The sequence below is a fragment of the Macaca mulatta genome, chromosome 6 (assembly GCF_049350105.2).
Source record: "Macaca mulatta isolate MMU2019108-1 chromosome 6, T2T-MMU8v2.0, whole genome shotgun sequence".
In the NCBI taxonomy this organism is placed as follows: Eukaryota; Metazoa; Chordata; class Mammalia; order Primates; family Cercopithecidae; genus Macaca; species Macaca mulatta.
In genome coordinates this window covers 80,206,196-80,222,229 of record NC_133411.1, presented here as the reverse complement: position 1 = coordinate 80,222,229, position 16,034 = coordinate 80,206,196, and the positions used below count along the sequence as shown (strand labels likewise).

The 16,034-nt window shown below is 41.5% G+C and overlaps 1 protein-coding gene and 1 non-coding gene across 9 annotated transcripts in view; one reads left to right on the top strand and one right to left on the bottom strand.

The window, feature by feature from the left end:
- ARHGEF28 (Rho guanine nucleotide exchange factor 28) overlaps positions 1–16,034 on the bottom strand; it is a 313,068-nt gene that overhangs the window by 102,754 nt on the left and 194,280 nt on the right. For all 8 annotated transcript variants that reach the window (XM_078004863.1, XM_078004862.1, XM_015140272.3 and 5 more), the window contains one exon: positions 1,683–1,804. In XM_078004863.1, coding sequence (XP_077860989.1) covers positions 1,683–1,804 — 122 coding nt within the window. The remainder of the gene's footprint in view (positions 1–1,682; positions 1,805–16,034) is intronic.
- On the top strand, positions 6,433–6,494 carry LOC114679131 (U7 small nuclear RNA). Its single transcript, XR_003730810.1, has one exon. It is a non-coding gene; the product is annotated as a U7 small nuclear RNA (small nuclear RNA).

Sequence of the window (16,034 nt, the reverse complement as noted above, 5' to 3'; positions counted from 1 at the left end):
AAATATATATAATTTCTATTTGTTCATTATACCTTAATAAAGCTGGAAAAGAATAAATAAATACCAGAACATGGCTAGATCACACCAAGTCCAACTACCCTGTGGTATGGTTTGGCTCTGTATCCCCATCCAAATCTCACTTTGAATTATAATAATTCCCATGTGTCAAGCGCGGGACCAGGTGGAGATAACTGAATCACGGGGGTGGTTTTTCCCCATGCTGTTCTCATGACAGTGAGGGAGTTCTCATGAGATTTGATGGTTTTATCAGGGGCTTCCCTCTTCACTCAGCACTCATTTTCTCTCCTGCTGCCCTGTGAAGAGATGCCTTCTGCCATTATGGTAAGTTTCCTGAGGCCTCCTCAGTCATGCAGAAGTATGAGTCAATTAAACCTCTTTTCTTTATAAATCATCCGGTCTCAGGTATTTCATCATAGCAGTGTGGGAAGGGACTAACACACCCTGTATCTTGAAAATGTCCTCAGAACTCCCACTGTGTCCTACACTCCATGCCCCATTCTAGATTTCTATAACTACGACTGACATTCAGTTAGTTTATACCAAAAAAAAACCCCAGTTATTTACAGCTGAAGTCCATTCTGATTAATTGGTTTCTCTGTCATTATGACAACCATCCCAATCTGTGGTGCATTTGATGTAACAGTGCTTTGTAACACAAAAGGAAAATGCAGAGATGTGCTACTAAAGGGCTGAAAATGAGCTCTAGATGGAAAAAACAGTTTAGATCACAGAATGTATCTATAAATAGGGTAAAATATATGCATATTAACAACATAAAAGGGTTAAATGTCTTACTGCTCAGTGAGTAGACAGGGTGCATCTTATATGGGGATTAGGTTTTAAAGTCAGTTTATAAGGCAGAAATTGTGTTGTCAAAACTACCCTTGAAAAACCCTTAAATCCTCCATATATTAGTGTGTAGAAATATTCAGATATATATTTTAATTTTTATAAATACTAAAATTTGAAGATCACTGAGCCAGAGAAAAGAACAAAAGACAAGAAGATGCCAGCACATTCAAACCATCTGCTTCTATGAGATTTAGCTCAAAAGTCTCTATCAGGGAATGAGTGGAAAGTTCAAAAGGATTCCAGCTTTCTTATAATATGATACCATTCTGTATTAGTATGATACCATCCTGTATTAGTATGATACCATTCTGTATTGATATGAAAGCTCTACAATCTTACTACATGTTAACAGATGTGTTGTAACGATTAACCAAGTAATTTATGTGACAGCTTCCTATGGTGCTGGGACCAAGCACCTGCTCATTCCATTTGCTGGATTTGAATACAAATATTGCATAATCAAGTCATACACATACTGTTTTTTGAAAAGCTGTAGAGGAGACATTGGTTGCACAGTTGTCATTTCCTACTTGGGCCCCGAAGAAGAGTTCTCACACTCTTCCCATTTGGCAGTATCTCAAGACCCCTCCCTGACAGTGCCTCTCAGTTGAGTAAGGTGTATTGTGTTCTGAAGTAAGCACCTAAGTTAAATGCTTAAATGCTCATACAATGAGACTCCGCAACAGCAGCCTCTTTGCTGCTCTTAGGCTAAAACTGTCAAAGGAACACAACAACATTGAATCTATTTCTTACAAATCCAGGTTTTGGAGAGAGGTAGAAACCCTCCTGTAATGTCAGTTGGGCCTTACCTGATCGATCACCATACAGTTAGCATAGACTTCATCACCTCCGTTCAGCATGTCCGAAAGCCGGCCTGCAGCAAGCAAAGTAGAGGGTGGCTTGGATTTTTTTAGGACATCGAAGGAGCGATCTAGAGTACAAAAATGAAAACAGGGCAAACAAAGGAGAAGGGGTTTATTTTACAGTCAAGCTTTACCTTCTTAGACCATAAGAAAAAAAGTCAAGTGCATTTTTTTAAGGTGGCTTTTTGCTAGATTTTAAGATCTACGTGCAAGTAATTTTTCATGTATATCCAAACCTCAGCTATCTAGAATTTTCATATAGGATGAAAAGTTCTAGATAGATAAATATTTGCCCACCTCAAGCGTTATTTTCCCCATCATTAGAGGGGGAAAAATCAATTAAATCTTTGTAAAAATCAATTAAATCTTTGCTTTCAATTTCTACTATATTTTAAAACTAAACTTCATTTCCCTTTATTAGCAACTAAATTTCAGGCTGGGCACAGTGTCTCATGCCTGTAATCCCAGCACTTTGGGAAGCCTAGACGGGCAGATCACCTGAGGTTGGGAGTTTGAGACCAGTCTGACCAACATGGGGAAACCCCATCTCTCCTAAAAATGCAAAATTAGCTGGGTGTGGTGGCGCATGCCTGTAATCCCAGCTACTCAGGAGGCTGATGCAGGAGAAGCACTTGAACCTGGGAGGCGGAGGTTGTGGTGAGCTGAGACTGCACCATTGCACTCCAGCCTAGGCAACAAGAGCGAAACTCCATCTCAAAACAAACAAAAACTAAACTACATTTCCCTTTATTGATAACTAAACTTAATTTTCTTTTATTAATAATTTAGAAGTATTAGTGACTGTACTGTGATCCTCAGTTTCCACTGATGTGCTCAGATTCAACGACCCTCTACTAAAGAACCCAAGAGAGTACACAGCCTAGCAGTTCTGGCTCAGTACTGCTTGCTAACATGCAGAATCTCACACGTGGAGAATTTGCCTTCTATTTTGGTTACAGAAATGTTTATGCTTGCTTTCATGTCTCAGCTTTGTTCCAAATAGATGAGGTGGCCTAAAAATTGAGTCCCAGAGAGTTAAGCTGTTACTGTGTTTGTAGAGAATGAAGAGTCAAAGGCAATAAAACACATTCGAGCTAGAATGCCTTGTTTCTTGTGACCTTGGCTAGTTTACTCCCCCTCCAGATATCTTCACAAAGTTTCCTCATCCATAAAAGCAGATTACTATTATGCATTCCTCATAGTGTGGTTATGAGGATTAAGTGCGTTCAGACATGTAAAAACTTGACACATGCCTGGCACAAAGTGCTCAACAAATGTTATTTGTCAGAATTACTATTATAATTATTACAGATAGCAATTTTTAACCATATTCAGTGTGAAGCGCAAGGTTATTAATACTAATCATAGTGTGTTATGGTAATAACAGATTTTCAGTATGTGTAAATGACTTTCAGAGGGCAGAGTCAATGTTATACCTATAGTAAATGTCATCCTCACTTACATCCCAGTAAGTTTTCTTGAATGGGTACATAGTGATAGTACTGCTGTTATTCCATTAGAAATGTCACCTGTCCCACTGCCTGTCTTATCTATGTCATAACATAAAACCTCGTAAGCCCATGGGAGCAAATCAGGAAATAAAAAAAGATTAATAACTGTTGGGCTGATGTACCATGAGCAAAAAAATATCCATTCTTTCTTGGAAAGTAATGAGGACATCACAAAAGTTCCAAAGTTGTATGAATTGTAGTTTAATAAGTCAAATGGCCCTGGCTTCAGATTTTGCTTCTAAATCTATCTCTTCTCCACACAGAACACTGAAGTGTGAGATTCATTAAGCTTCTGAAGGAAACATACAATGTTAAAGAAAAACAGTTTCTTTTTTTTTTTTTTTGAGATGGAGTTTCGCTCTGTCACCAGGCTGGAGTGCAGTGGCGCCATCTAGGCTCACTGAACCTCCAACTCCCTGGTTCAAGCAATTCTCCTGCTTCAGCCTCCCAAGTAGCCTGTATTACAGGCACGCACCACCATACCCAGCTAATTTTTGTTTTTTTAGTAGAGACGGGGTTTCACCATGTTGGCCAGGATGGTCGTGACCTCCTGATCTCATGATCCACCCACCTCAGCCTCCCAAAGTGCTGGGATTGCAGGCATGAGCCACCACGCTCGGTCATATTTTCTTCTTACATACACAATGTATTCTTTATAGCAATGTCTTTTTTTTTTTTTTTTTTTTTGAGAAGGAGTCTGACTCTGTTGCCCAGGCTGGAATGCAGTGCAGTGGCGTGATCTTGGCTCACTGCAATCTCCACCTCCTGGGTTCACGCCATTCTCCTGCCTCAGCCTCCTGAGTAGCTTGGACTACAGGCGCCTGCCACCACACCCGGCTAATTTTTTGTATTTTTTAGTAGAGACAGGGTTTCACCATGTTAGCAAGGATGGTTTTGATCTCCTGACCTTATGATCCACCCGCCTCGGCCTCCCAAAGTGCTGGCATTACAGGTGTGAGCCACCGCGCCCAGCCAGTCCACATTGTCTTAACTGCAATTCTGAAATCCAGAAAGCTCTAAAAATCAGAATTTTCCCCATAAGTTTGGTTCAAAAACATATTGTGTAGTACAATCTGACCTGAGCCCACATTGGACCATATATATTCTTTATTTGCTCTACTTGGTGTCAATGATGACACATTTTGCTGCAGAAATATTAATAGACTTGATGATAGCATTCCCCCATTTCTCCTGTGGGAGTCATATCATACCAGTATGAACACCAGGCCAAAAAGATCTGAAAATTCTGAATTCCAAAACAAATCTGGTCCCAAGAATTTCAAAGAAGAGATTGTGGGTCTCTACAAAATCAGCCATCTGAGATATCAGAACACTTCCCAAGCTTTTATCATTCTTCTACCAAACTCACAAATTTGCCATATTTATATATCACCTATACTATTTCCTGGATATATTCACCTATATTCTTTTGTACTCATCTTTAAATGGACTCACCTTTTTTCTTTAAATGAAATTAATTTAAGAAATACCTTTAATATTAAGAAAAATCTTATCCCCACTGTACATAGAAAGCCAGTATTATTCCTGTCAAAAGCAGAAGGGAGGACCGGGTATGGTGGCTCACGCCTATAATCCCAGCACTTTGGGAGGCTGAGGCAGGCAGATCAGGAGAATGGCTTGAACCCAGAGATGGAGGTTGCAGAGAGCCGAGATGGCACCACTGCACTCCAGCCTTGGCGAAAGAGTGAGATTCCATCTCAAAAAAAAAAAAAAAAGAAAAAAAAAAGTAGAAGGGAATTAAATGTACTGAAATAATGCAAACAAAACAATGAAATTAGAGTCTGACTAAATATTTGCCTATCAAAACTGAAAGTCTGAGAGGCCTGCTCTCTCTTTGTTGTAAAGGGAGATTCTGAAGGATTCAAGAAATGTTAAAGATGCAAGAGTACCACACTGAGACTTTCTCCTTCAATCAACAGAATTATCAAAAGAAAATATCTGCATGACTATTCCTAGAGGAATTCACCCTACACTTTCAAAAAGTGGCCTACGCCGGGTGCGGTGGTTCACACACCTATAATTCCCAGCACTTTGTGAGACTGAGGCAGGTGAATCACTTGAGCCCAGGAGTTCAAGACCAGCCTGGGCAACATGACTAAACCCTGTCTCCACTAACAATACAAAAATCAGGTGGGTGTGGTGGCACACACCTGTAGTCCCAGCTACTTGGGAAGCTGAAATGAGAGGATTGCTTGAGCCTGGGAGGCGGAGGCTGCAGTGAGCTGTGATAGCGCCACTACACTCCAGCCTGGATGACAGAATAAGTAAGACCCTGTTCTCAAAGGAGAAAAAGAACGGAAGGAAAGGAAGGAAGGAGAGAAAGAGAGAAAGAGAAAGAGAGAGAGAGGGAAGGAAGGAAGGAAAGGGAGGGAAGGAAAGAAGGGAAGGAAGGAAGGAGAGAAAGAAAGAAAGAGAAAGAAAGAGAAAGAAAAGAAAGAAAGAAAGAAAGAAAGAAAGAAAGAAAGAAAGAAAGAAAGAAAGAAAGAAAGAAAGAAAGAAAGAAAGAAAGAAAGAGAAAGAAAGAAAGAAAGAAAGAAAGAAAGAAAAGAAAGAAAGAAAGAAAGAAAGAAAGAAAGAAAGAAAGAAAGAAAGAAAGAAAGAAAGAAAGAGAAAGAAAGAGAAAGAAAGAAAGAAAGAAAAAGAAAGAAAGAAAAAGAAAGAGAAGGTGGCTTAGCCCATGTCATCATCCTGTCACTCGAGTAATGGCTCCACTGAGACGGTAAGTCTTGTGAAGGACATGGGTGTGCAAGAGTATAATCCAGCATAATCTCCTCTCTACTTCTGCCACCTAGAACCTGACATGTAAATTTAGTCACTTGCTGCAATCATTAATAACACTAGCATAAACATCCTTTTGAGTATTTTTCTGAGGCATACATAGCCTCTACCTGTCAAAAGATGTCTCAAGACAATAGGATCTAGAAGAGAACACAGACTCACAAACCAGAAAATGACGCAGACTAACAGGACCACCAATCCTTTAACTTCAACACTAAACACTGCAAATAACGGGCTTAAAACCAGCAGAAGACTGATCATGAAAGGAAAATAAGACTTAAAGAACACTTTCAAGTAAGCATCAGCTACTTATATTAAAATGGCTAATTGCTCCACCATGTGTCAGCCTATTCAAAGGAAAAGCTATAATAGTTTCATTTTTTTTTAAGTGTTACAGCTCTTTTCAAATTTGTCTAGCACGCTTTTTGGGTTAGGCCAGAAAGTCCCCAAAAATAGTTTCTTTTTCTTAAAGGTATCTTTTCAATATTTTCAAGAAATATGATTTTATCACTTCCATATGTAACTACTCCAGTAACAAATTAAGTGAAAAAGTTATTGATCCCCAAAAATGGACTTTTTCAATGAGCATGTAGAAATAATTTGCAGTAAGAACCAGCTACTTGTTTTAAATTAATGCTGTTTTATAGGAAGTTTTTCTTAGCTAAAAATTAACTTTATAATTTTGTTGATAACATTAATTTTTAATATTTAGTAAGCATATATTTCAAAGACAATACAAAAGTAGCCAAAGCTCAACTCCCATTTTTAAATGGCTGCAGATTTTAAATTAGTGAAAAGCACTAGTGTGTTGCAGTGGTTAAAAGCATGAGCCCTGGACTGCCTGGGTTCAAGTCTCTACTCCATTATCTATTAGCTGTGTGACCTGGGGCAAGTTACCTAAGCTCTCTGTGCTTCCATTTCCTGATCTGTAAAATAAGGCAATAATATATCCATCTCATAGAATTATTGTGAAAATTAAATGAGTTAATATTTTCAGTGATTAGAGCAGACTCTGACATAGTAAGCACCCTATAAATGCTTTATTAGTTATGCTTCCTAAATATTTAAAAAGTAAATGAGGTGGCATAAGTTTAGTTCTGATTCTTTTTAAAAATAATTTCAACCTCTGCTATAACGTTACACATTCAAAAACAACCCAAGGCCACTGGCATGCACAAAACATTCCATTTGCTTCACGAAGAGCATTTAAAATGTTGTAACTTTTATTTCAGACTTAGTTGGTGTTAAGAAATTTTGAAAAATCTATCCTGGACATGGTTAACTGAAAAACATAAATTGTGAAGAGAAAGAAAAGCTGTCAAACTGCCCACAGGATTTACCTCCAAGGACTGAAGGATGAGCTCTCATGAAATGGGAGGGATTATAACTGCAGGATAAAGTCAGACAATCAGAGACAGCATTTCTCAAGAACAAAGGCAGGATTTCAGAAACTAAGATGTCCTAACATGATGAAGTGGACTTGGGCCAGTTTCTCACTGCAAAGTGCCTGGAGGATAAACAGCAACTCCAAGGGGATCCCCAGCTCTCCACTCTCCTATTCTCACTGCTTTGTAATGTGATCTAGGTGACTCCATAAGGGCTCTGTGAAGTCAAAATTTTCATAAGCCTGTCCTTGCTGTACTGAATCCTCTAATCAGGTGACACGGGTGACAATAGAAAGTAAATAGATTCCACTCATAGAAAGAAGAGGAATTGGAACTAGTAAGGGGGAGAGGAAGAGGCAGCTGCAGATGCCTCCCTTCACTCTGACATTTACAACTACTTCCAATCTAGCAGGAAACAGTTAATGGCACGGCCCAGCCTAGGGTCTCTTCAAACCTGATTTCCAACAAAATCCACCTCTCCCTTAAGAAGCTAAGAGCCTCGTAGCTAAAGCAAAATGTGGCCTACTTGACTGGTTATGTAAATGACCCACGCCCAGACATAAACAAACCCAGCTAAGGCAGTTTTCCGCAAACCTGCTGCCGACCTGATTTGGCCCACTCTGGATGCCAGAGTGCAAAAGTCAGGTGAGGGCCTCTCAGTCCAGATATCTCTTAACTATGGCTGAGTAGATTGGTTTCATTTATTCATTGTATTTTACTTTAACTCTAGACCTTTATGAACAGCAGAAACATTCACTGAGAATAACCACCATAAAATGGGGGAGACTTACTTTAGAGTTCAATTCCCAACACTCTCCTGAAACAGTGCCCATTATGGTCACCAAAGACCTTCAAATGACAGACCCTATAGTCAGTTCTCAGTCCTTCTGTGACTTACAGTAGTATTTAATACAGTTGATCACTTCCTGTCCTTATCCTCCAGGACACCAGGCTCTCCAGGTCCTCCCACCTTGCTGGCCTTTTCTTCTCAGGCCCCATGGCAGGTTCCTCCTCATCTTCTGGATGTTGGCAGGTTGTACTACTTTAGGGTCAGTCCTCAAACTCCACTCTCTCCACCCTTCCCTTGGTTATCTGACAGCGTGGCATCACACACCATCATATGATGATGACTCTCACATTTTCAACTCCAGTCCAGATGTCCAGAGCACTCCCCTGAGTCACAACTATCCCCTCAATACTCCTCCTAGTTGTCCAGCAGTCATGCCGAGCACAACAGGTCCAAAGCTGAATTCTTGATTCCCACCCCCACACCCAACTTCTCCCAAAAAATGGCAACTCTGTCTTTCCTTGGAGTCACCCTTGACTGTTTCCTTTCACAACTGGATTCAGAATCTGACCTTTCTCATCACCTCCACTGCAACACCAGGCAAGCCACCACTGTCTTCTTCCTAAACTGTTACATCAGTAGTCTCTCTGCTCCCACTCTTGGCCCTCCATAGCCTTTTCTCCACAGGACAGACAAAGGAAATCGAGTCATGCCATGCCTCTGCAAAATTCTCCAACGGCTTCCCATCTCATTCTGAGTGAAGGCCAGAAGGATGACCTAGAGTGCCTCCCGTTGCCTGCCCCTCTCCACTCTCTCCCAGCCTCTCTGAAGCCCTGCCCACTACTCTACTCCAGCCCCACAAGCCTCCTTGCTGTTTTTGCCTCAGACCATTTGCACTTGCTGCTCCACCTTCCAGCATGGCTCCGCCCCTGGATATGCAGATGCCTTGCTTTCTCCCTTTCTTCTCATCTCTGCCCCAGTGTCATCTTACCAAAGAGACTCTCCCTGATCATCTTATATGAAATGGCAACCGCCAAGCCTTGCTTTATTTTCACTCATGCCCCTTACCATCACCTAGCATATTAGAGATTTATTTGCTCGTTGTATGTCATCTGTTTCCTTCCACTAAAACATAAGCTCCATGAGAACAGCAACTTCAAAGAGAGTTTTGTTCACCATCTCCCCAGTACATACAACCATATAGGCAGGCAGTGGATAATGAATATTCACTGAAGAGATAAATCATTTCTCATCAAGAACAGAAAATTCTCTTCAGGTCTGGTAATGTTTTCTCAGATTCTGAGGTTTTCTTGTGATAGGCTCTCCTTGCTACATGTTGTGATGGGAGTGTCACTGTCTACTTTCATTCACTTATTCACCTATTCATTCATTCATTCTTTTTTCCCATACTTACTGAGTGTCTACTGATCACCAGGTACTGTGCAACCTGCTGGGCCCAGAACGGAACCCTCAGCCTCTATCAGCGACTCTTAAAAACACATCTTCAGGCTGGGCACTGTGGCTCACACCTGTAATCCCAGCACTTTGGGAGGCCAAGGTAGGCAGATCACCTGAGTACAGGAGTTCGAGACCACCCTGGACAACATGGCAAAACCCCGTCTCTACTAAAAATACAAAAATTAGCCAGGCATGGTGGCGCATGCCTGTAATCCCAGCTACTCGGGCAGCTGAGGCAGGAGAATCGCTTGAACCTGGGAGGCAGAGGTTGCAGTGAGCCAAGATCGTGCCACTGCACTCCAACCCCTGGGCGACAGACTGAGACTCCGTCTCAAAAAAAAAAAAAAAAAAAAAAAAAAAAAAAGTCTTCAGAGCCCAGTGAGTATTGTCTATTCCCCAGGAGGTCCCCTGACCCAACCAGGAGGCTTTCCTTCTTCTCTGAGCTCTTCCTATTATCTCTGTATTTTGTCCTATGTCATCTATCACACTCTGATGATGAGAGTTTTCTTTTGCTCTTCCTGGTAGGATAAGCAACCTCCCAACTAGGGTCTCAGCTACAGATTGTCTAAAACACCACAATACCATGCACCTCTTATGCCTTCTGGTAGCAGTAGCCCAAGAGTATTACTGTTTAATCCCTTTATTTAAAATATCAGATAGGCTACCTCTTTGCTAACAAAATAATGGGATAATCAGGCAGATATGCAAAGTAAAGGTACTGGGAAGAAGATATCAGGAAGAGAAACATTAAAAAGGAGGAAATAGACATAAAATATGAACTACTATAAGAGTCAGCATCTCTGGAACACCTGCTACACACTGGGTAATTGTATCAGACACTACTACTATTGTAGCTAACATAACTATGGTGCTTACTCTGAACCAGGCACTGTATGATTAATATTTATTAACACATTTCATCCCCAAAACAATTCCATTTGACAGATGAGGAAACTGCAGTGCTATTTAAGTAACTTCCCAAGGGCACACAGCTAATCAATGGTGGCTCTCTGCAGACACTCTGCTATGTAGTTCAAAGTCCTTTGTGTAATAATTAGGGTTACCAAGTATCCTATTTTGAACCAAAGAAAATGGTATTTGAAAAATGTCTGGTATTTTTCCATTAAGAAGTTTCATTAATGTGTTACAGTGTGACTTGTACCTAGGTACGTTCACCCGCTTCCTGGCGCTGTCCTATTCACCCCTGGCAGTTTGCTGAGTCTTGCTGAGAAAACATTCATAGAACAGTAGATACATTATCTCATTTTGTTTAAGAGCACAACACTCAAGATACTCAAGACTCAAAGACCTAAAAGATAAACTAAGGTGTCAACTGCTATTTCTAGGTGATAGAATACAAGCAGTTTTTATTTTCAACTAAATTTCTAGATTTTTAACAATAACCATCTTTATATCTAAAGTAAGAGTCTGGAAAAGTCATATTTTTAAAATGTGCCTCTTATGTAAAGAAAAGCTGTGTGATTTTATGCAAAATGGTAGGTTATCAGTAAGTCGACCATATCAGATAATATATGTATAAATATATTAACTGGAAACGTTTTACCCAAGCATATACAGAATTGTTTTTTAACCATCTGCCAAACTTACTCTCCATAATTGCATGAGTCATTATCATATTTGTTTTGTAGACAAGAAAGCTAAGGCCCAGGGAAAGTGATTAACCTGCCCGGGTTATTATATTAAGTGGTTGAACCAGAACGCAAACAGTCCTGACAGAGAGCAAAGCCCACCCGCTGCAGTATACAATCTCCCAAATTCCCTCATTCAAAGGGACCTTCACCAACTTCTGAGGTTTATAGAAAGTCCTTTTCACCTATGGTCTTAGTGTGACCCAGAAGAAAGAAAAAACCTACCCTCGCAATGAAAGTGAACATCTATGAGCTGGGTGCAGTGGCTCATGCCTATAATCCCAGCACTTTGGGAGGCCAAGGTGGGAGGAATGCTTGAGTCCAGGAGTTCGAGACCAGCCTGGACAATACAGCGAGACCTTGTTTCTATAAAAAAATGAAACAAATTAGCTGGATGTGGTGGTGCATGTCTGTACATGCAAGCTACTCAGGAGGCTGAGGCAGGAGGATCACTTGAACCCAGCAGTTAGAAGCTGCAGTGAGCTATGTTCTTGTCACTGCACTCCAGCCTGGGTGAGACCCAGTCTCTAAAAATTGGGGTGGACAGGACATTTCCAGAGGCAAACTAGCATTCATCTCCTCGCCCATTCCTCTTCTAAGGTTCTCTCAGGATTTTTCCTGATATTAGTCTTGGCCGTACTCTTCTGAGCTGGATCTAAGGTTACAGAGAGGATCCATCCAAATTCCAAAATTATCCTCAGCCCAGGAATTTCCTGTGGGTCACATGTAAGCTAAAGTAACTCTGTAGATTTTAATACATAGCAAGAGTATCTGAGAGAACCCAGGGAACCTCCGTTCACCAAACTAGAGTCTCAATCCAAATACCCAATTCACCCTCAGAACTTACCTCACCTTCCTGGTGATCCTTTAACAAGAAAAGTGGTCCCTGGAAGGAGGTCAGGCCTCTCAGGGCAGTCCTGTTAGCCACAGTAACAGCTAGGGACAAAGCCAGTGGATTCCAGAGGTGCTGGGAGTGAGAGCTGTTTCTCCAGCTCCTCCCTGCCCCCTGGAAAAGCACAGTTTAAACTCCCTCCTAAATAACAGGTACACTTAGGGTCTCTAAAATGAGATCCTTAAAAAAAAGTCCTATTCTGCTGTTTTGAAAGAACTAATCAAAATTATTGAAGAAGAAAACAAGCCTTTTCCCTTGTAATAGAGGAGAGACATAGAAGGAAGTCAGGAGAAGCAGGGTGAAATGCAGGCCTCTGAAAACAAAAACCAATCTTTCCAAGTCCTCACTCCTCATTGTAGTAGCACCAAGTAGCCTTCAAGAGTCCCTATGTTTATGTTTGGAAAAAGGACTCTTGAATGTATAAATAACTTTTTCTTTCCTTGCTTCCCTCACACAATCAAGCAGATATTCAGTCATGTGTGGTGTGTGGACTTTGGCATGATTAGATTTAATCAGCAAGCCCCTTCCTTCTGATGCAGTTCTCTAAGGCCTAAAGCAAATTAGTCCACATCAAGGAAAAACTGGCAAACTGAGGGGAGGAAAACCTGATATATAAAAACACCATGATAAAACCGAAAGACCTCAAATGAAGTGGCGGACTCTGATAAGACCACTTCAAGTGACTCTAAAAATACAAACTAATGAGGAAGATGCCCCATATGTCATCATCACAAAGAACTCTACAAATAAGTTAAATCCCCTATAATCTTATGGAAAGACACTGGCACACAAAAATATTTTGTTTCTTTATAATTCATGAGGAGCTCCATTCTCCAGTGCCCATCCCTACAGCCACATGTGTTTCAGGCCCCCTAAATATCCTCAAAAGTAATTGAGTTCTATAGACAAAAAACTATGCTAGCAAAATAGAGAATTCTCCATGGAAATGTATGTTTTTTCACTTATTTTTTATGTGTTCTCAATGGAAACATTTTGAATGAATGAATAAATGGACAAATGGATGAATGAATGATGAAAGCCAAGTACTACCTGGCGTTCCTCCAAATTGTTCTGTTTCTTCTGGTTGAGAAGCCCTACTTAATTCCTGAATCCTGTTTCATTATCCTGCGCAAGTCGGAAACACCACCGGGTAGGTAGGGATGAATGAGAGCTGGATGTGAGAGTTGTCAACATTCTTAACCAGGACGCTCCATTGTCAGGAACGTCACAGACCAGACAGATGAGACAAGTGATTTCCCTGCCTCTGCGGAACAGTGTGAAATAAGCTGGGGGCTACTCTGAGGGCCGGTGGGTTTTTCCTGCTTCCGTCTGGGGCTCTGCAGTAGATCCCTTTGCAGGCTACCCCACACTATCATGAGGACGACCGTTACCCAAGCACACTTGCAGGAAGAGCAAGGTCAAGCAGCGGGGCCAGGCTCAGCTTTCCTGGGCCACTCTCAGGTGCCTACATGGTGAGAATGGGATCCCATAAATCCCGAAGGCCTCGGAGAAGAACAGGAAGTGGCCTGAATTGAGCGCTTGTGGCCTGTCGTGAGGCCCACCACGGTGCAAAGGAAGAGACCAGATGGCAGACGTTTCTGGGGGAAGCATCTGGGTCAGCAGCCAGGGGAAGAGAGTCCAAGGTTTCTGTAGCGGAAGAGCCAGGGTGGGGCCAAGTCAGGGTGAAGCCAGAAGGAGAATCACCAGGTCCTGACTAGCACCACAATCCCAGCTGCTGACCTTTATCACAGATGCCAGAACACCCAGTAATAAAGCACTCATGCCTTAGGGAAGAGCCTAGACCAGTCAAGCCACAGCAGAACCCAGGAGGACCCAGGAGGTGCAGTGCAGATTGAAGGATTGGGACTTTCCATCCCTCCACCTCCACCCCCCGCCATTAACCTCCACTGTCGCCAGGAAATCACATTCAACAGCAGCTTGACAAGGAAGAGTAGGAGAGGGAAAAAACTTGAGACACTGAATATTTTACGTAAAGACACTGATCAGTCACCAAAAATGACTATTTAGATTATTGTATCAGACCAAGTTTTCTATATTAGACTAAAATATATCCTTTCCCCTCCCCTGCCCCACTGCCTATAGAGTGGGACCCCATGAAGATGATCAGATCAATTGTAGATAAAGACTATCTGGGTGTAGCGTGGGTAAATTTGTGCCACGAGACACTTTCAATATTTACTGCCTACTTTCTGGGATCTAAGTGCTGCCAGAGATGTGATAACAGGCTCGCTGCCTTCAAAGAATTCAGTGTCTTAGGATATAGAGGTTTAATAACAGCTGTAATACAGTAATGAGACGGCCTTTCCTAAACATATACACAAGGCAGAGTGGCACTGGAGTTACAATGCTGAACTCCAAGGGAATTCAGAGAATGCCTCTTGGAAAAAAGGACACTCAAGCTGCATCTTAAACAGCAAATTGGAGATTAATAGTTAAAAGTGGGATAAATATTCACTTGTATTTGCTAAAACAAACATAAAAGAGTGAGGGAGGAGATTTATGGAAGGCATGTGAGGGTGGCTCACAAACCTAAAAGAATTAAGCATCCAAGTCTTGAGAGGTAGGAACCTGGGCAGCAACAAGGGCCTGGAACCCAGGTAGGACCCTCTCACTCATCTACTTCTCATGTTTGCAGTATTTCCTCCTACTACAGGCTGGTTTCTTCCAGCTAAAGGTTTTCACTCCAATCTATCCAGCATTGCCACCCAAAAAAGAAGACATTGCCCACCAACCTCCAGTTTGAATAATCCCAGGGAAGGATTCTGATTGGCTATGATTAAATCATGTGCCCAACCCGGGCCAATCATTGTGAACCAGGCAGGAGGAGTGCTGTGATTGGCCTAGTCTGGGTGGGATGCCCATCCCGCTGCACTCAGCAAGGCAAAGTTATGTGAGAAGTCGGTAGCAACATTTGGACGTATGGCCAGAGTAACGGAGGGGCCACTTCCTAAAGAGCAAAGGGAAGAAACATACTAAGCACGCAAAACTAACCATCCAGGCCAGCACAACATTTGGCACCTCTCTACATTTCTGTATCGCCATGAATCAACAGGCCACAAGGCTAGGCTATTTTCTATCACTTTGATACATTCTATGTATATCTGACTCTGTCCTTTGCTTAGAAGGAACATCCTGCCATTAAAACCCCACCAAACTCACCACAGCCTTACAGGCTATTGAAATGACATTCTTTTCATGATACCCCCAACTTGAACTGGTCTCTTTGCCTTGAACTTTGACGGTAATTTTTCCTGATCTCTCCTATGGGACTTAATCACTTTCTACCTTACTTAATTAATGTATCTGAATAAATAATCATTTGTCCTTCCCTAAAACCAGGAGTGATGGAGAGGAGTCCCCTGAACAAGAATACAGTTAATGATAATACTGTCTCCCTTCCACCTGCAGAGATTAACGGAGAACGATACCTTGTCCAAGAATTTGAGCAGCCAAAAATAAACAAAAATTTACTTTCAAAAATTTGGCAAAGTATTTGTTTAACTAAAGGGAGCTTTGAGGGTATTCAGCTATGTTGTTTGGCGAAGGGTTTGCAATGGGTCTCCTCTACTCCGCTGACAATGGTAGACCTCTAGGCAGAGTCTGGAATTGAAACGGCTCTGTATGAGGTTAAACACTCTCTTCATTGAGAGCCAAAGAAATCTTAGCAGGTTATGTCACCTTTAGGAAAATGTTTCTCTTCCTTAATAAGGATTTCTCTAGTGACTTACTCATCCTGTGGTATTCAGCTATCATTTGGGGAGTTTTTAGACTGAATACACACACGCATGTGTACATC